At 36.7% G+C, this 21,190-nt stretch overlaps 1 protein-coding gene across 23 annotated transcripts in view; it reads right to left on the reverse strand.

Annotated features, from left to right (window-relative positions):
* Positions 1 to 21,190, reverse strand: part of CELF2 (CUGBP Elav-like family member 2) — a 632,079-nt gene that overhangs the window by 362,144 nt on the left and 248,745 nt on the right. Inside the window, exon 1 of one of the 23 annotated variants that reach the window (XM_074194147.1) lies at positions 8,989 to 9,209. The exons of 20 other annotated variants lie outside the window; for them this stretch is intronic. In XM_074194147.1, coding sequence (XP_074050248.1) covers positions 8,989 to 9,062 — 74 coding nt within the window. In that variant the 5' untranslated portion in view covers positions 9,063 to 9,209. Of the gene's footprint in view, positions 1 to 8,988; positions 9,210 to 21,190 lie in introns of those variants that run through there. 2 more of the 23 variants (XM_074194161.1, XM_074194160.1) reach the window with 2 other exon arrangements.

A 21,190-nucleotide genomic window follows, 5' to 3' on the forward strand; every position in this document is an offset into this window, starting at 1 on the left:
GTTTTTTTGACTCTCTATATATACAATGAATTCAAGGCTAAAAGGTAATAAAGAAAAATAGCTTAAAATAGAAGGAATGCAAGGAACTCTTTAACCAAAAGACTTAAGGAATCAAGTACATAAATATGTAACTCAGAGTTAAAAAAAAACCCCAATAAGTGTTGATTACCCAGTCTTGGTTACTTCATTGCAATAACCTTATGTTTCATTTAAAAAAATTTTTAATAAAAGTTAATGTTGTGGAGGGAGCTAATGAGTTGACTTTCGAGTTTGGTAGCTGGTTCTAAGTCTACCATTATTTTATTTTATATCTTTGGTCAAGATGCTGGACGTTAAATTTCTTCCCTTCTCAAATACTACTATTCACATTTACAAAGCTTTAAGAGTCTTATACAGCTTTTTCTTCAAAATGATTCAATGAGGGGCGGCTAGGTGGCATAGTGGCTAGAGCACCGGCCCTGGAGTCAGGAGTATCTGAGTTCAAATCCTACCTCAGACACTTAATAATTATTTAACTGTGTGGACTTGGGCAAGCCACTTAACCCTATTGCCTTGCAAAAACTAAAAAAACAAAAATAAAAAGAACAACAAAAAACCAACAAAACAAAACAAAAAACCCAAAATGATCCAATGAGGATAATTATTATATGGAGAATCATTTAGTCCAACTTTGTATGGACTAAATGTACTATTTGTATGTTCTACTACATATAAGTAGTAGACAGCACAGTCAAAATTTGAACCTGGTTTTCAATTCTAAATCCAACATTAAAGGTCTTGCTGGGGGTCATGTGGTAAAGTGGAAAGACTAATAGCTCAAGAGACAGAGGATTTGGGTTCAAATTCCACCAAGCCCATTATCAGTATAATATAATCCAATCAACAAATCTCCTTGGGTCTGTTTCCTTATCTGTAAAATGTAGGGGTATAGCCTACAAGGTCACTCCAATCTGGCAAAGAAGTCTAGGATTATAACCATATATATTCTATTAAGAATAATCAAAGTGAAGGTCTAAGAATTCCCTAGTGTAGGAATTCCTCTAACTTGATTAAAATGTAATTGGAAAATGTTTTAACAAAATAAATAAAAATGCAACAAAATGTTAATTATATTTTTGGAGTCAATATGTGACCTTGATGCATAGATTGGGATTCATTTCTTTTGAAGTTTGACACCTCTGGATTGGATGCCTTCTGAAGCCCCTTCTAGCCCTAGATCTATGATACTATGACCCTAAGAGGCAGAATCAGAACTCAAACTTAAATCACTTATGTCTTCTAACTCTAAGGCCTATGCTCTTTGAACTATACTAGAGCATATTACTGTAGCTAGAAACATTTTAGATTAGTAAGACCTGGGTTTAAGTTGCAATTGTGATCATTATTGACTTACTCAAGGAAAGTCAATTAATTTCCTGGTATCCCATACAACTATCTTCAGTTGCAGAATATTTAATAATTAATAGAACTTCCTCATTGGAACATCCCTATGCCAATGAAATTACAAGTCCAGACAAAGTCAAAATACTGCTTCTCAGATATAAAATGGCAATAACCTCTTGGAAAATCAGAATTTATGAGGAGCCCACAATATAAATATATCCTTGATCTCATGGACACATCTGACCCTAACAGAGTTCACTTTCATTTTTCGAATTAAATTTTTCTTTCATATTACATAATTCTAACTTTTTTTGGTGCCCCAAATCTGACTGCATAAGAGCAGAACAATGTCATGCTATGCATCTATATAGCAACTACTTATGCCCCAACATCAATGAGTGGGTACAATTTTGGGTAAATAAAAGATACTTTCCACTAATATACATTCGTTCAATATATTTATGAACTTGCCATTAGAATTGGTTATAACTCAAATTAGGTATAAAATTGTTTTGTGACTAACATAGATAAAAATTGCAAATATTTTTGTGTGATTTCTAATTTAAATTCCAAATTGAGCTAATCCATCATATAGGATAGAGTCTATGTTCCATACTGACTATAAGAGGCAGAACAAGAGAAAGGATGATACAGTATATGAGAAAGGGTGTGTGTGTGTGTATAATACTTCTTGAGAATCTTTTGACCCTCAGAGCTATCCCATAAGACCTGAAGGTTATGAGATTTTTTTAAGAAAGCATAATGAAAATAATAATTATCTATATAGATATACTGAAGATATCTGTAACTATAACTAGTTACCTTTAGATGCATAAAAAGATTAAGTTGCCTAAATGTCAGTCTTGTCTAATAAGTGAACTGAATTAATTCTAGTTCAGTTGGATCATCACTATCATTTATGAGAGTGGGAACTCTTCAAGCCAAAGAGAGGAATTGAAAATATCAGGCAATGTAGTTATTTTAAGGGAGGTACACAATTGTGACAAACACAATCAGAGATTTCCATTTAAGAGATGAACCTTTTTGGTTTTTGAAATACTGAGATTTGAAATTCATACATTATGAAGTATCTCCAGTTTTAAAAGCAACACTGAAATTAATGAGCAAATGAACAACCTGAGTAATTCTTATTTTTCTACTATCAAAAAGATAGATCCTTGAGACTGTTACCTCTTCAAGGTGCATTTCTTTTTATCTCTCTCTCTCTCTCTCTCTCTCTCTCCGCCTCCCTCCCTCCCTCCCTCCCTCCTTCCTTCCTAGGATATAAGGCTACTTCTATGTGAGAAGTAAACCATTATAACTATAACCTGTTCTTGATAAAATATAGCTTAAAGTTTCCTTGAAATTGTTATAGATATAAATCTTTTTTAGAGCACCCATAATTAATGTGATTTGCAAGAATCTTTAAGGCATTAATTTTTAAAAACTAAAATTTGACAGAAAATAAATAACATCATACATAAGGTCATATATATATATAGAATATATATATAATCATTTTTATTAAGTGTTTGAATTATCATATGCTTTTCAAATATCACATTGTGTACATGTGAAGAAAGACCGTCATATAAAACCAACTAGCCTCAATATAATTTGTGATTTTGAATTTAAAGGCCTGGTTTTAAAATGGTGAGTATAAATCTTAAAGACATTTAAGAGCTTATAAAAAAGATGTTTATATCACATAACTGAATTAACACTTTTACAGAAACATTTTAGTAATCACTTCCTTCAAAGTACTTATTTTGCTTTTAAAAACAGATGGGAGAAAATTAAAGTTTTTGAAAAAGCCTCCACAAAGCCTCCTTTCTTTGCAAAGTCCCATAAGAGAAAAAGTCTGAAGGAAATAGTAAATGAAAAATAAATTCCTGTGGGAAACCAAGAATTCCATCACTTCACCTTTGGATTCAGAGCATAGAAATATTGGATGGAACAATTAAATAGTGATGATGCTAAAGGGGAATAATTATTTCACAATTACCTGAGAGCATCACATTTATTGCGCTAATTAGTTTTTGTTTCCCACATAGGTTTGTCTAGGAGCGTGCAGCTCTACTTCTCTTAGCTTTAGCAAGAGCCTTTTCTTAACAGAAAATAAAAATACATTTTCTGCACTACTACACAAGTAGCACACACACCACTGATGCAAACCCCAGCACCTCCTTGAGAGGAAAAGCAAACCCATTGCCACATAAGGATCTATGCTTGCTAATGAATTGAGATATCTTAGCAGGATCACAAGTCCTTCCATCAATGGTTTAATCAAGCAAACAAAACATCAGATCACATCACCTCTCTGTGATGACATGACCTGCAAATGAAATAAGAAAATGAAATCTTTCTGTGAAAAAGTAAAATTCATTGGATTTGAAGAGTACAGAGCCTCAGCATAAGTATCAACCCTTTTTGACTTATTCATTTAGCTTCTTAAGGGTCATTTGCTGTTAAAATTTATCTCTTACATTGTATGAGTTTTAGGGTATATAACTTAATTTATTTCTTACATTGCAGAACTGCTTTTACATAATTATGAGTTGTGTGTGTGTGTGTGTGTGTGTGTGTGTGTGTGTGTTTGTGGGGGTATTCTAATGTAACTTTAGGGATTCATTATGAAATTCAGTCTCTTGAGCTTAAATGAACTCTTCAACAAGGGCAATTGAAAGTGAATCAGAATATTCTGAATAATGAAATACAGTATTTTAAAACAAGATGTTTGCGTGTGTTGTTCATAAGAAAAGCTTTGAGTGAATGCAAATGCAAAGTTTCAAGATTATCTAAAACTGCAAGAGGTTTCATAAAATCTTTCATCAGAGGCCAAATATCCATTCATATATTTTTATCATGGCTGCCAGAAAAGTCATTTGGGGAGAGGAGGGGGAATACTCAATGGCACCATGAAATCTTAATTACTAGGTTTAAATCTGAAGATCCTTTTTCCTTTTTATCTTGTCTTTCAAGATTCTTTTTGCTCCCTCTCTCTGCATCTCATCAACGGATGTCCAAGCAATCTCAAATCGAGCAAACTACAATTAAATAGGATGATTTAACAATTAAAATAATGCCACTAACCAGATCAAAGATAACATTAGTATTCCAAAATGTCACCATGGGATCTTGAAGCTCTTGTCTCAGAAAACAGCTGATTCTGAGATATGGACTGTTAACTAAGAAATTCCACCTGAAAATTAATTTTCCCAACACAGATCAAAAAAAAATTATTCTCACCAGAAGCATAGTTCCCATTTTAGAGTCAACTCATGTTAATTCTGTTTCACAGTGCCCACAAGAAACTAAGCCTGTAAGCTGATCACTCTCTGTATTTTATTATTTGTAATTACATTTTTTCAAATATATTTTAAATGTCACATGAATAATGGAACCCATTATTTATGACACTCAATCTTGCTAGTGCCTTGTAAACCAAAATATGGCTTGAACTAAAATATCTTCTCATTGGTTAATTAGCATAAGGAACATAAATGTGAATTTCATTCAATCTAGAAATAAAAGCATCACAATTCAAGGACTGTAATCTTGTGTGGATGATAGATGCTGATTTTTTTGTAGTACCCATTCATTCTTATGAGGTAACATTTTAGTTTTCTGACAACATCAGTGTCTTGTGCTTGAAGATAACAACTTTATTCACAGGCACTAAAAACAATCAAGCTGACTGAAGTTTATGCCTGCCAAAAACTAAATGACTAATTTTCACTGATACTATTTAAGAGAACCTATATCACTGTCCCAATAAAGCTTAGTGGAGATAAGGATTCAGGCTACAATCAGTGGTTTGATTCCACGTAAATATGTCTTTAGCCCTTGGTTCTAGTCCCAAAACAATGTGAATGAAGTTCCCTCCTCTCCACACCAAAATCCCAGGTTGTGACTGCTTTTAATCTAGTTCTGTGTTTCTTTTGTTAATGCACTTGGCTGATGGGGGGCATATGAAAGCAAGGCCTTTATCTATTAAGGAAAGTTTAGCTCCGAGTGCTATGGCATTCTAAAAAACAAAAATATTTTTAAAAAACCTTTTCCTTCTTCAAACTATGGAGAATGAAAGAAAAAAAAATTTAAAAACATACTGAATTTAAGTCCTTAAATTTATGATAATCACAAGTTTCACATTTTTGTATTGTTACACAAGGAGTAGAAAATTAAATGTTGGGGGATCTTTTAGCATTCTGTAATTCAAAATTTTGATAACTAGTCATTTTAGGTATTCGGTACTAAAGAGGCCAGTTTTACCCTGAAACCTTCAACATTATAAAGCCAATTTCCTGGTTACCAAGAAATTTCAGTCACCAAGAAAGTAAAGCTAGTAATATATATATATATATGTATATATATATATACATACATATATATATATTTGTATATATATATATATATATATATCCATTAACACACACACAAGCAAACAACAGCAACAGCAAAAAAAACAAAACAAAATAAAAATGCACATAAAACACAAAAAAGCTTGCCAAACACATTAACACTTTGAAACTAAAATAATTCCAGGGTCCAGGCATTTAAAATGAAATATCAGTTTAAATTTAATATGAAATAAAATGCAGTATGTATATTATTCATTTTTCAAAAAGTGTTGTGGCAACTTCCAATTTTCAGAAATATTGTGTAAAAATATTAAAGGTTCACAGTTTAGGGTATATAACTCTACCATTTAAGCTGCTAGAACAGCAATTTTATTCCACTACAGAGTCTCACATGACCTGGGCCCTTTAAACATTGCATGGTCAATGGGCCATTATGAATGATCATTCATCTTAAAAGTTATTTGTTCATCTGCCTGGAGGAATCAAACATATTTTATTCTTTAAAGTATCTAATAACATTCTTATGGGAAAATGCAATTGAAAATATAATCTCCTACTTTCGAAATTCAACACCCGAAAAGCCTCCTCAAGTTGCTTTTAGGTACAGGCCTCTTTCTAGCAGACTGCAATTTAGTCTGAAAGGCAATATAGTGTACATGACAAACAGACCATTCCCTGAAATAATAAGTCTTCCCGGCTATTGTGAACATGCAGTAAAATTTACTGGTAGACAGATTCCAAACATTTACCCCCTTCTGACTCCTCCCTTTCTCCCAACTTGGTAGCTAATATTAACTAAATTACAAGCTCTATTGGAAAACATGACTTCTCTGGACCATATAGAGAATTTATGTAATTTACCATTATTTTTTAGATGGACAGATTACAAGTATTTTCAAAATTAAGAAAAACAAATGTTTTGAAAGAAAATGTCCAAACTATTTTTTACACAACACACACACACACACACACACACACACACACACATTCTCTCTCTCTCTCATATATGATGAGTGACAGTGAAAATAATTTTGTCCTGGCTCCAAAAGCGATCATCTGGACACAAGTAATATTTGGTCATACAGTGGAAAGGGAGTGTTTCTAGAATTTGAATAGTGGTCTCCAAGGCTATTATACAAAGACTCTATTCAGAGGGAACAGTTTGAGCACTACACTAACCATTCATCTAGCACAGGAAAAGTACAAGTTGAATTTTAATAATCTGACATGACAAAGAGAACATCTTTCAGATGCTATTAATGCTGGCTTAAGTTGAGAGAGCTTTCATTAACTAGGTATATTAAGATCACCTAGGTAGCAAGTATAATCAAACTACGATGCTGTCGACTAGATACTGCTTTGATTCTGGCAGATCTCTGGAGTCCTGAAGAGAAACAGTAATAACACTTCAAAAACAACTAATAGAGGTTAGAGTTATCTATAGATATGTAGATAAGAGAATGAGAGGGGGCAGAGAATGTACACACACAAACACAAATATGAAACTGAGGAGAGACCTATCAAAGAAAGCAACCCGGTGATTTGGACAAATCATGATTCATTTCTCAAAGAAAACTGCCAAAACAAAATTCATTATTTTAATTTATCCAATTTTTTCAGTAAAAATAAGGGACTTGATCGTGTTTACAAAAAGTGTGATATTCTTAATGAGAAGGGAAAGTATTACATAAATTGTGCTTGGTCATTCACTTTTTAGCACATTCTCCTATCCACCTCTCCCCTTCTCTACTCCCCAGCCCCCCTTTTAATCTCAGTTGCTGGAACAATTGGCTACCACTAAAGCTCTCAACTCATAACACTTAACATACTAGAAAAAGAATCTAGCACCTTGGGGGAAAGTTAGTTGCCAGGGAAATGAATCATAATGCCCTGAATGGTCTCCACACAGGCAAGAATACGTGGAAAGCTTCAGAAAGAATTATGGATGGGAAACCTTCCAGAAAGTAGGACGAGAATAATATGCACTCTTTCCGATACACTGCTTGTCTATATGGCATTTATTATGATCTACAATCGCTAGCATACCTCTTGTTAAGGAATAATTTAAATAAAAATAATTCTAATGTCTTATTGAGTCTTAGATGCAATCTAAAAGTCTCTCTGTCCAAAAAAAATTCCACTCACCTTCCATAACACCCTTTCTAGAAATCGAACATTCCCCTTCCTTCCTTTTCCCCTTCCCTCCAGATACTTGGAGAACCTGTGAAATCCTCCTCACCCAAGAGTGCCCGAGTTGATGCAGAAACTTTCCCATCCAGATCAACGAAGGCAGTCATAAAATTAGACATGCTCTCCCTTTCTGCACGAATCCCAACACTCGTACTTCTTCCAGTAAGTGTTATCTACCTCCGCCTGACTACATTCTAAGATAACCTGAATCACATTAATTATTAAATTGCACAGTACATTATCAGACAAACCATCATGATTACGTAAAAAAAAATTACCTCTAATTCCCGAGCTAGACTACACCTGGCTATTTTAATACTTTATAATTATCCCTTCTTCCACTTCTCTCCGCCTTCCCCCCCCTCCCCATCTCCATAACCCTTTCCCCCTTATTAGAAAGCGAGGCACCTTTACACATTCCAAGTCAGAGTGGGGATAGTTTATGGTGTAATTTGCTGAATCTTTAATTATGTTCTTGGAAGGAGCGAGCAGCAATACCTATGCACAGCAAATTAATACCCAAACACGCACGCACACGCACACACAGGCACACACAGGCACACGCATGCATGCATGCCTGCAAGCCTGCAAGCACGCCGGCGCGCGTGCGCCTCCATCTACATTGGAATGTCACTGGACCTGGGGGAAAGTGTGCTCATCTGCTCGGGGCTCGCCCGCATTTTCACATGGCACCGCGATAGGCCGGGGTGGGGGGTAAGGGGCCAAGCATTGTGCCTCCCCGCCGCGGGCAAGGAGCCGGCCTCCGGCGCAGCAGAAGCTGCTCCTCTGTGGATATGTGGGAGGGGGGACTGGGTGAAGGAGACCCCCCTCCTCCCCTCCCTGTCTCTCTGGGCAGAGAAGAATGCCCACCGCTGCCCTCCAGAGAGGGTCCAGATAAAGGAGGCTGGGCGGCCGAGGCCGGCGGCCAGCTTTGTTTAAATGGCCCAAGGTGTCCTCCGAAGGCTCCCCCCGCGCCGCCGCCCTCCCGGGCTCCCGGGGCTGGCTCGGAAGCCCGCGGCTGCATCGGGGCAGGGGCGGCCGGGGCTCCACTTACATTCTCTCCGAAACTAGCAAGCGGCTGTCAACCATCATCTCCGGGAGGAAATCCAGCTTGAAGGAAGAAGTCATATTCTTTACGGGGCAACCGCTCGCTCCCGGGTCTGGCAGATGAGGGATGCCTGCTCCGGGCTGGGGCTGCTTCAGCGACTGGGCTGGCTGAGAGACAGGCAGGGACAGGTGCGGGAGGCCTCCCCCCCACCCCCCCAAGGCAGCAACCCAAAGCGGCAGTTGTCACATTCTCTCCCCCTCTCTTGTTTTTCCTCCAATCCCCTCTGAAATCTACTGCTGAGGCAACTGTCTATAGAGCACCAGGTGCTGAAAGAAGGGGCGGGGCTACGCTCCCACTGCAGCTACGGCTTAACCCCTGCCACTCCGCCCAAGGTGGTGCTCTGCCCCCTCCCCGAGCCCCAGCCGGCCCCCTGCCATGGAAGCGGGCAAGGGAGCCGGGGTGCCCCCCAGGAGAAGCACGGCGAGGCGGGAGAGCCGAGAGGGAGGCAACGCCGCAGCCAACGCTTCGGCAGTTCCACAATATCTGGAAATGCAAATGAGTTTTCTAAAAAATTTTCCCAGTTGCCATTCAACTGACAATAAAGGCTTTTATAAATCAGACCTGATAGCGTGGACGGGGGGTGACTGTGTTCCCAAGGCCAATTTCATGACAAAGTTTTTTTTTTTTTTAAAAGGCAAACTCTAGCAATAAAAAGAAAGATGAAGACTTTTAAGTAGACTGCTTTATGTGGCAAAATTGCCATCGAGTGACCTTTCTAGGAATTACTTAACTGCATTCAGAGATTTAATTAGGAAAACATATCCAGTAAATTATATCTTGTCTAAATAATCCAAGATTACTTTTAGAAACTTGGTTCACTATGTAAAGGAGAAAGAAGAAAGGGGGGGGAGCCTAATCCTACACAGAAACAATTCTTTTTGTGTTATGTTGAAATTCTGAAAAAGAGTAAGTAGTTTTAAGTATGAAGTGACAAAAGCAATACACTTTATCTTCTCCTTTGGGTGATAAATCATTAATTTATAAATTCCTACTATTAAATGCACAACAATCCAACACAAAGTTATATGATATATAGCGTGTATGTGTGTATGTGTATAATAATTGAAAAATAAACATATGGAATGATTGAAAATGATGAAATTGTGTAAGTGACAAAAAATCTCCATTAGGTAGAAGGTGAGATGAGGTGGTTTGAGGTGTATTAGAAAAACAAGTATTTTATGATATGCTGTGTTAATGTTGGTTTCTAATATTACTCTGGTCAAACAAATCGATTCTTCAAACAGCTGAACAGTTGACAAAATGATATGCTTTCTGCTTTGGTGTATTTCACACTTTAAAATCTTCTCCATCAAAGTAGTCTAAAAGTTTACAGTTGCCATGCTTCACATGTTCTGGTATCACTTTTCACTTCATTACTGTTAGGATGGCACTGCAAGGCCTCTTTTGCAAATCCATCTGATTTTCTTTTGATCTTCTTTTCCCTCATTGAACTAGATTTTAAGTTGACATAAGAATGACAATGGATAATATCTCTCACTTGTATGGTGTTTTAAGATTAACAAAGCATTTTCCTCACAACAGCCATGAGAGGTAGGTAGTATTACAATCCCTCTCTTGCAGATGAGGAAACTGAGGCTGAAGGAATTTAAGTGACTTGTTTGTGATTTCAGCTACTAAGTGTCAAGCAAAATCCTACAGAATGTTAGGCTCTATGAGATGAGCTTTTTTTATTCTGTCCAATAAATGAAAGCATAGTCACAGGAAGCAGAGGGTTAACCAATTAAGTAATGTGTAGTGAAAGATATTAGAAGTCACAATGTGGGGGAAAAAGATAATTCTCTTTTACCAAAGTCCTTTCTATTGCTAAATTCAGAACAGGCCACCACTGAAGAAAACATTTTTATTCATAGTTGGATTTCACAAGCCAAAGGAAAGGTTTTCCTTCCTACCTACCATTTTCACCAGTTAAGTGGTAAAGCAGACATTTACATATCCATTTTATCCAGATATGGTATCCTGAGTACTATAAAGTAATGGACCTTGGAAGATTTAATTCAGTTCATCCTTCCAAGAAGCTGGTCTGATATACTTCAGCTGAACTAACAAATGACTTTTGACTTTCTACCTTCACAGTAGGTAGAACTAACAATAATAGAACTAACAGACTGACTCTGCCTTCATTGCTAGTGAGTCCTAGCAAGAGTTAGATTTACTTAGTTTTAAAATATTTTCCCCATTGCTGAAGCATCAGTTTTAAATTCTTAGAGAACTGAGAAAAGCATTTATTAAAATCGATTCTTATATCTATGGACCTCAATTCCCCTTTGTTGCTAAACACTATCCCTAAGCCTGCTTCCTCATGCTGCCCAGAAATATATGAGGGTTTTATTGTTGTTTTAGGTGTGTTTTTTTTTAAATCCCTTCACTTTTCTACAGAAGAGGCCTGTTGGACTGAGAGAGATATTGTTGGACCTTAAATTTTGCATGTATTATTTAGGAGTGCAAGAGACTTAAAATAAGGAATTAATGATTAACACACATCATAAATAGTAAGTATCCCTCCAAAATTGACCCTCCAAAATATTCCCCAAGGAAAATCTTAACATTTCTTAAAACCATATAGAAAAATCAACTTCCAAAACAAAGTTCAATACTGTATATGGTTAAGCCCCCATTCTATAAGGTGGAACATTATTCATTAACATGTACAGTCTTTTGAAATATTTATTTTCCTTTTAATTGCATGTGAATTAGCTGGAAGAAGCTGTAGGGAAGCCCTCTTACTGACTTAAGCCTTCTCAGCAGTTTGTTAAATTCTAGCCTCAAATCCCTTGAGGGAATAGTGGATTCAAAGCAGCTTTTAATCATACTATAAGGAGGGTGAAGTTGTATGTAAGTAGGTCATAGAGAAAGCATTATGAGTGCATAGGTTACTGCTTTATTTAACAACTACAGTGTAACATACTTTTCAAAGCACATTTGCTTTTCCCATTTAAAGTTAGAAGGACTAGGGTCAGATACAAAAGAAAACTCCATCTATAGAGGATACAGAGATATGAACCAAGGAAAGCTTATGGGGTATAGCAGTTTGAATAATAAAGCTACAAATACATAAATGATGGAACAGAAGTGGGGGGGGGCTTGTATTGGGGGAAACGAGAAACACATTTTAGAGATGACAGCAGGCTTCCAATCCAAGCTCTTATTTCAAATATTTCTTATGTTTCTATGATCTCAGCCCATTCACAGCCTATACACAGCCCACACAGCAGCAGTTTTTAAAATTGAACTCTTAAAAGATCTTAAGCTTAAAAAATATCACCTTCCAAATATCCCTTCCTTCCACAAGGAAAGCTTTAAAATGACAGAAGTTGAAGATAAAAGATTCCCAGAAATGTAACCCCTTTGACGTGTTTTATACAGGTCTGAGTCATCCAGTATCATGTTTTGGTAGTTGGGTTTAGTTGACGGTTAGCCCCACTGGGCTTGCTGCCGAAGCTTTCAGATTCCATGGAGCTACTTAGCATTCTGGGGAAGTTTAAACAGCACCCACAGGAGTGAGCTTCTCAACTGGCCTCTCCCATCTACATGACCTACATGCTGACATCATGGCAGATAGAACTGTGGGGAACTGAATGGCTCAGAGTCCAGCAGGAGCTTTCACTTTTTTGGGGGGACCCTTCAGTTTCAGGCCCAGGAGCTAAAATCCTGAAACTCTCCCCTCTCATTCCATCCCCCTACCTTCCTTAATTGTCTGTCTCTCTCTCTCTCTCTCTCTCTCTCTCTCTCTCTCTCTCTCTCTCTCTCTCTCTCTCTTTTTTAATCAACTTGCTATTCATTTCCCAAACAAAAGGCAATGTAAGAATTGGAAGCACTTCAAGGGGGAAGTTTCTGAATGACCTCATTTCATAGCAACCCTTCCCAGGCAAGTAAATGCAGTGCTCCATTTTAACTGCCCACCTTCCTTATCCTCCATCCTATACTGAACTCAGGCCATTGAGCACTGTTTGAGGCCCAGATTATTGATGGCCTCAAAGCAAGGACATTCAGTGGAAAAAAAACCCCAAACCTTTAAAAGAAATGCTGTATAATATGTTAGATGAAGTACTGTTTCTATTTAAAGGCTCCCACTTTATCAATAAGTTAGCAGTCAGGCACAGACTTCCAATGGAACAATCCTGTTAAAGGAAGGTATGTTATTTTATTTTGATACTAGTCTAATGTGACACACACACACACACACACACACACACACAAGATTTGAAACAGTAAAGAAAATGATGGGACACCTGATTCCCTCCTCTTGCCAATAATACAATGTGTTCCATGACAAATACTCATTCTGTTAACACTAAAACATTCATTAGACATTCTTTAAAAGGCATTAACAGATAAGCAACACAGCTACATAAAGTCACGGAAAATCCTCTACAATGATTGTATCTTCTGAAAGGTTTTACCTGGACTTTTGGCTCTTTGTGTCAAGCCAGAATCCAAAACAGCTTTCTCCTATCACATCTTCAGATTCAAATTTTATTAACATAACTGTTGTGGTTAAAAAAAACAACAACAATCCACCAATGTGCTCAGAGCAATTTGGAGCCAGAAAAAATGGGACCTAAATGGGAATTTCCTATCATTTCCAGCCAATAAATTTGAAATCCACATGAATTTTAAGTACCTGAGAGACTATCTGACTTTGTGGCCATGTGTTTGTTCTTAGCCCATTCCAGCTTCATTAGCGACTTGCAAAAATAAACTGTGGTGTTTTTTTTATGTGCTTGAAAAAAATAAAACAGATCTATAAGTGATACAGTGTGAATGTATCTTTTCTTAGTTTTATGAAGGTATAGGCTGATTTTTTTAAATTGATAGCAGTAAGTGAAAACTTTCCACCAGTTTTATTCTTATTATAAAAACTGATGAAATGCTGGCCTTATTAGTTTCTATTAAGTTTATATTTCATAAAAATAAGACTTAAAATTAAGATTTTGTGGGAACATGCACATGCTATTAAAATCTTACTTTACATTTTAAAGTACATTTAAAATAGGCATATCTACTTTAAAACAACTACTGCAGACTTTGCTTATTTATAAGTTTTTTTTTTTCTGAATCATCTTTTATTCACAGCAAAATCCAACTGTGAATTTTTCTACATTTAGAAGGCTCTCTCAAACTGAAGGTGTTGCTTCGTTGTACACACATCCAACTACTCACATATACAAATAACATATATACTCACATATACAACATACACACTTTTCCACTTTGAAATTCAAGGGTAACTGTGAAATTTTTTAAATGATTTTTCCCAATAGAGAAAATGGGAACATTGAAAATCTTCACTATCCAAATTGTAAACATCTTCTCCTTTCTTTTCTTTTTCTCCTTTTGTCCTTTCCTTTCTTTATATTTTTTTTTCTACCTTCCCTTTCCCTTTCCATTTTATTTTCTTTGTTTCTGAAAAGGAAAGTCCAAGTACTGAACAATGCCAAGAGGTCTATTATGGAGAGGTAGGGGATTGTGTGTGTTGTGTGTGCCTCTGTGTGTATGAATCTGTGTATGTATCTCTTGTTCTGTGTGTGTCTGTGTATCTGTGTGAAAGAGGTAGGTAAGGGCAGAGTGAATGGAACACTCATTGCTTATCTGGAAGAGAAATCAAGTTCAGCTTTGCTTCGGCTGAGGCTGATTTCTGAACTAGGAACAGCTGCTCTATTCACTGGGCAGTGCTTTTCCTTTTCAGACACTGCCAGGGGATATGCTAAGAGAGGCAGGATCAAGTACTGTGTGAAATGAAAGTGAAAATTATGAAGGCAAGAAAAGGAAAGTCTTTGGTAACACCCTCAAAGATGCCTATATATTAAATTTTCTTTCATATTACATACCCTGGTACTAAAGTCTTGTCAACAAGAACAAACTCCAACAAACTTCATACAGACTTGTAATTGAGAAAATAGATCCCTTCCTTACTCTATCCTCAGTAGAGAAAGGTTTGCAAAATATCAGAAGTCACTATCCCAACCCTGCCCCTCTACTGCTATGCAATTTCCCTCCCCCTTCCTCTGGCTCAAAGAAAAGTTTTCTCCCTAGTTTCATATTTAAGTTACTGGAACATGTGATCAAAGAAGAGAATGAATTACTGCCTTAAGAAATAAAACCAACAGCTAGCTGAACAGCTGCAACTGGAAGGGAGATAGCAGTAGGCATTACTCTGGGTCTCAGTGAAAGCAGCAACAGGTGGGGGGTGAAAGAGAAAGAAATGAAAGTGTTTTGAGCCTTCTGGTGGGGTGTTCTGTGACTGTGGTCTTGGCATGAATCACAATCCCATCTTATGAGCCAGTCTCGGGAGGTACTTCAGCTCCATTTGTCTGGGTCTCTCCTTTTCAAACAAATATATCTTGATGACGAGTGAGGATTAGGCACAGCACAAGCTTTGGGTTTCAGTAAATTAAAACACATGAATCCACTTTATCCGAAACGATAACTAATCTCCATAGAAGAGCTTTTGTCCATTATGTGGGGAGTACACCTAATATGGAGGCTGGAGACAAGAACTGGATAAGACTGTTACTTTAAAATAGAATGAAAACATCATGAGACCTGAGAACCAAGCCTGTTGGGTTTTCCATTTCATTCTGTCAGAGATCCTGCTGGATGGCATTGGAAGTTAATGATTTAACTTTCTGACAAATCTGCTAGTCCCTTTACCAAATGGGTGACTATTTTTTCTTACTAGGAAAATCTAAAAAAAAAAAATCTCAAAGGCAAGCATTATCTTCAGATGACTACTATGTTTTTAATCTTATTACTCTACCAGTTCTATAACTAATCCATTAAAATGGCATTGAAAGTGGCTCAAGCTTTAGAGCATGAGATATAATTTTTATAGTATGGCTCAAATGTGACCTACTTAAGAGGCTTTTAAAAAAAGATTTTTTAAGATTATTTAAAGAGATTTGAGTATTTCACTTACTTTCTTATTTTAAACTTTTTAAAAATAATTTAATCTCCAGAGTCTATTAGAAAAAAAAATTTGGCTTTCCTGTTCCCCTTCTTTTCAAATGCTTCAAGGGGGAGTATGGGAATTGATTATTGTTTTCCTGGGTGACATCCACTACAAAGGGTGTGATCTTGGCAAACTGAACTATTATGTGCCTCAATTCTAACCCATATAAAGTAATATTTTCCCCTCCTTACATTATATGAATGTACTGTTATTAGAAGGGATCATAAAAGTAAATAACTGGGATTTTGTAAAGAAGAGCTTTATATTATAAGCCCATAGATTTAACGATAAAAGTGAACTTAGAGGCTAGTTGCTCATTTTACAGATGAAGAAACTGAACTAATGATATTCACGATCATACAGTGTCAGGATTTTAACTCATGTCTCCCAGAGCTACATTCATTATGCAGTCTATTTCCCTGAGACAGTATGATTTTATTTAGGTTAGGTAGGTAGCATAGAGGATAGAGCACAGGACTTGAACTCAGCAAAATGTGAACTCAAATCTTATTTCAGGTATTTATTAGCTGTGTGACCATGGAAGAATATGATAATAAAGAATATTTACATGGCCCTTGTGTCATAAAGATGTTATCTCATTTGATCACAATTCTGTGAGGTAATTAATTTTTTTTAATCTCCATTTTATGGGACAGGAAATTGAACTCTAGATTGTACAGTTATGTGGTAGGATCTGAACTTGTCTAACTCCAAGTCCAGGACTTTTCTTTACTGTACCACCTATTTTTTTTCTCTGAAATTCAGGTGTAACTCTGAAATTTTTATAATAATTTTTCCCAAAAGAGAAAATGGGAACATTGAAAATCTTCCCTATCCAAATAGGTACCATCTTCTCTTTTCTTCAGTCTTTCATTTTTTTCTTTTTTGTCCTTTCCTTTCTTTATGTTTCTTTTCTGCCTTCCTTTTTTCTTTCCCCATTTTATTTTCTTTGTTTCTGATCTCTCTATGCTTCAATTTCCTCATCTTTAAGGTGAGGATGATAATAATAGGACCTACTTCACGGTGTCATAGTGGGGAGCAAATGAGATAACATTGATAAAGTGCTTTCCAAACTTAAGTTATGTAAATACTAGTTATCATTTTTATATTATTAATTTAGCTACATAGTCATCATTTCCCTCCCCTCTTTTTTCTCAACTCATCCAATTTATACTACATGTCTCTATCTCAAATTTCATCTCCTCCATGCATCCTTTCCTATAGTAATTTGGTCTCTATACAACTCAACTTTGTCTGAATTGCAATTCATTTATTTCCTAAGCCACATCACTTAGCACGTTATACCCCATCTTGTATTTTCTTCATGTTTCTTGCATATTAATCATTTCTTTACCTACCCTCCTGCCCTTTTTCTGTCACAGGACTGTAAACTCCATGAAGGCAGGGAACTATGTCATATATTTTTCTTGTAACTTTCATAGTATTTAAGAGGGTCACATAATATTCCATATATCTGATCATCACAGCATGAACTACCAGTAGTCTATCTGCTATCCTCCATGGAGATGAAGCAAGCAGTTAGGGAAGAATACTTTATTCTGTTTGTATATTCAAAGAATTCTTCAGAATCATCTACATTTTCTATTTTTCCACTTTTCTATATTCCAGAAATTAAAAACAATTCAAGAAAAGAAAATCCTAGAGGTATGCTTAAAATTCTTTGTTCTTAGGACCCTCAGTAGTTGAAATGGAGAACAGAAGAGAAATTATTAAAAGTAAAAGTTATTTCTCCTTTCATATATAATTTTTTTCTCTTATCTTTCATTTTTCTACTGTGATCACAAATTTGGCAAAGAAATGAGCTGGAAGGAACAGAGGGCTGCACCCTGGGGAGCTGAATTTACTTCAGTAGGGGAAATGTGCCTAAACCCACAGAAAATAGCAAGTGACCAAGCATAGTCAAACTTCATAATCTCCCTTGCAAAGGGATGGTTCTTTTACTGACTCATGTTAATGGGCCAAAATGATAATGGATTTAGAAATTTGGGCAAGTGGCAATGCTATTATTAATAGCCAACATTTTGATAGAGCATTAAGGTTTGCAAAATGCTTTATGTATACATGATCTCATTTGATAATCACACTATCCTTATGAGTTGTTAACTACTATCCTTTTTTGTTTTTAACAGATGAGCAAAATGAGACAGGATAAGGGTCTTTCCAAGGGTAGAGGCTGGATTTGAATTCAGCCTCAGATTAAGGCACAGTACAAGAAGCTCAGGCAAGGAAATATATAGATAATTTAACAATGTGTCAAATATTTAAGGACCATAGGCTCATGATGAGAAAAACAAGCAAATAAACACAAACCATGCCCACAATGCTTATTATCTGCCTGACTATTTTTCTTTACACTCACACCCAACACAGACACCCAAACCCATCATTTTAAAAGCTAGAAGTCACATCAAGAAATGAAATGATGCTTCTATTGTTCTTCTGGCACCAAGATTTCCCCTTCCCCTCCACCCATCCCCTAATTCTACTTATATAGCCATTAGGGAAACTCAGGGTGGGATGAGCAGCTGACAATTATCTTTTAGAAATATTCCTTTTAGCAATGTTTGAGAAGAATGGCATAGATGATAGTTCTGACAGCTCAAAAATAAAAGCATCCTAATTATTGGCACCTGAGACTACTCTCTCCTACCTAAAATGCAATCACAGGATTTCAGAGTTGGAGTAAAATAGGATCATATACCACCTTAATGAAAATATGTTGCCAAACAGCAAGATGAATAACCATACTCATTGATGGTCTCTAAAACATCTTGTTTTTGGAGGGGAACTGGTGAATAGAGAGGCAAAATGAAGACCTAGAAACCCGAGAGTCATCATAGAAAGACAGAGTTACATCCTAGGACATAGCAATATTGGTATTCCTGAGACAGTTCTACAGTGGGGAAGGTAAACAGCTGATCAATTCCTATGTAAAGATGCAACTATAACTAGTCAGTTTAGAGAAATAATCAGAAAGAGCTAAAGAGATAGAGAGAGCCAGTGACTGGGAAACGGACCAGGGAAACAGAAACAGAGACTGGGAGAGAGGGATGGAGAGAGTCAGAGGAGAGAGAGCCAGGCCGACAGAGACATAATCAGAGAGTCACAGATAGACACAGAGAGATGGACATAGAAAGACACACAGAGAAAGAGATTTTTTTACAAACTTGTGCATATTGCAGATTTATAATTTTTTTTGCTTTGTTTCAAATAGGCTCTTCCTTCCCATGACAAGAAAATTCAAGTTTTTATTTCATCTGTGGGCACAATGGCAAGTTCTGTTTCATAAATTCCAGTGATTCATCATCTTCTCAGGCAGCCAATCATAGCACAGGTCAAGTTGGAATGGGTTATGGTGGCTGAAGCTCATACCGCCCTAGTAATGAATGTCATCCTGGGCTTTGGTGTCATCCTTTCCCAATAGCTGACATTTTCAGTTACCTCTGATAGGGCTGACATACAAGTAAACATGTTGGAAAGCAGTAAAAGAGTCATGGGAAAGCTGTGGCAAAGATAAATAACACCTGTACGTGATAATCCCTAATGACATTACGGGAAGCAAGAATGATATGTTTAGAAACAGAATTTACCTCATCTGAAAACAACACTTAACATAGTAGTATTTGTGACACTGTACCTGAATCATAATCTAGGGAATAATTTGAATGATAATATTCAGAAGAATGGAAATGGGCATGCATGATGGGGGAGGAACATACATACACACATTCATTTAAATTTAGGTTTACAGTTTTCCTGGGATTACTCTCTGGAGAATGCTGGCATGTAAAATGTAGAAGTGTTTAAGCTCTAGAACACTTCATTTTAATTCTTAATTGGCCACATCATTTGAACCTCACGAATGTTTTCCTTCCCCAGACACCCTCTTCCCAATGTCAGCTAACTGAAATTCCACAAATTGTTAATCCTCTCCAAACCCTGTCCTTTGAATGAAGTATGGCTGCATCTCTCCTAAAAAATAAGAGTCTCTACTAGCTAAAAGAAGCTTCCAAATCCAGCTGCATTAGGGTTAAGGAGAGAGAGAGAGAGAGAGAGAGAGAGAGAGAGAGAGACAGACAGACAGACAGACAGACAGACAGAGGCAGAGAGACAGAGACAGACAGAGGGAGAGAGAGACAGAGAAACAGAGACAGAGATAGAGACAGAGACAAAGACACAGAGAGAGACAGAGAAAGAGATTTGTATGAGAGAAAAAAAAGCTACCCTTCCCCCCAAAAAGCCCTGCAACTCTCAGAAAGTACCTGTATTATAAAAGTGAGTGGAAGCTAATAAGGATGATTCATAAATAAGACTGAAACTAAAAAGATTTGCACAGATTAATATATGAGAGAGGGAGGGAGGAGGTACAACTAGATGCTGCAGAGCAACAGAGGAGGCAAAGAAGGCCCTTGAATTCCATTAATGACTTCCACAGAAATTGCTTTACAAGCAACTCAGTTGGCTGTTTCTAATTTCCTCGACATCCATCCCATGTGAAAATCGAGGCATGTTTCTCATCTGAGAGTATGGCCCCTTTAATGCCAAGTGAAAACCAGTCTTCTTTTCACATGAAGCTCTTTGCTTGGCATCTTCCCTTTAGGTTTCATCAACATAGGTGTTTCCAGGGCCGTAAGCAATGAACTTTCCATCAGCCACATCTTCTGCTAATTAACCCTCCTGATTACAATAATTAGTATTGATTCACTCCTTGAATGACTTCCTAGGTATTCAAGCACAATCTGCACTTGCTATAAAAGTTCTAGATATGAATATTAATTGAATTTGCTCTTTTGTTTTTTTCAGCCCCAAAGGTTTGCAATCTTATATATTTAAAATTGGTAACAGGAAGACTTCAATTTTTTTATTCTCTTTTAACAAAGTGAATATTAATAGAGAATGTACTTTGTAGTCAATTAAAAATGTGGGGACATGACTCAAGACTCATTTGGGAGTATATTCTGAATATGATCTTTGCAGTCGGTCTCAAAATGACAGTTTACCAATTTGAATTTTCAGTGATTCCTCCTCTGCAAATCTGAACTTTGCAGAGTTTTGTATTTAAAACAATGCATTGTATGTTGGCATCTTCTGGTCACTTGACAAGGCTGGGGGAAGGGTGAATTACATAATTGAGAATTATTGCAGGATACAGAG

Source organism: Macrotis lagotis, chromosome 7 (assembly GCF_037893015.1).
Source record: "Macrotis lagotis isolate mMagLag1 chromosome 7, bilby.v1.9.chrom.fasta, whole genome shotgun sequence".
NCBI classification, from domain to species: Eukaryota; Metazoa; Chordata; class Mammalia; order Peramelemorphia; family Peramelidae; genus Macrotis; species Macrotis lagotis.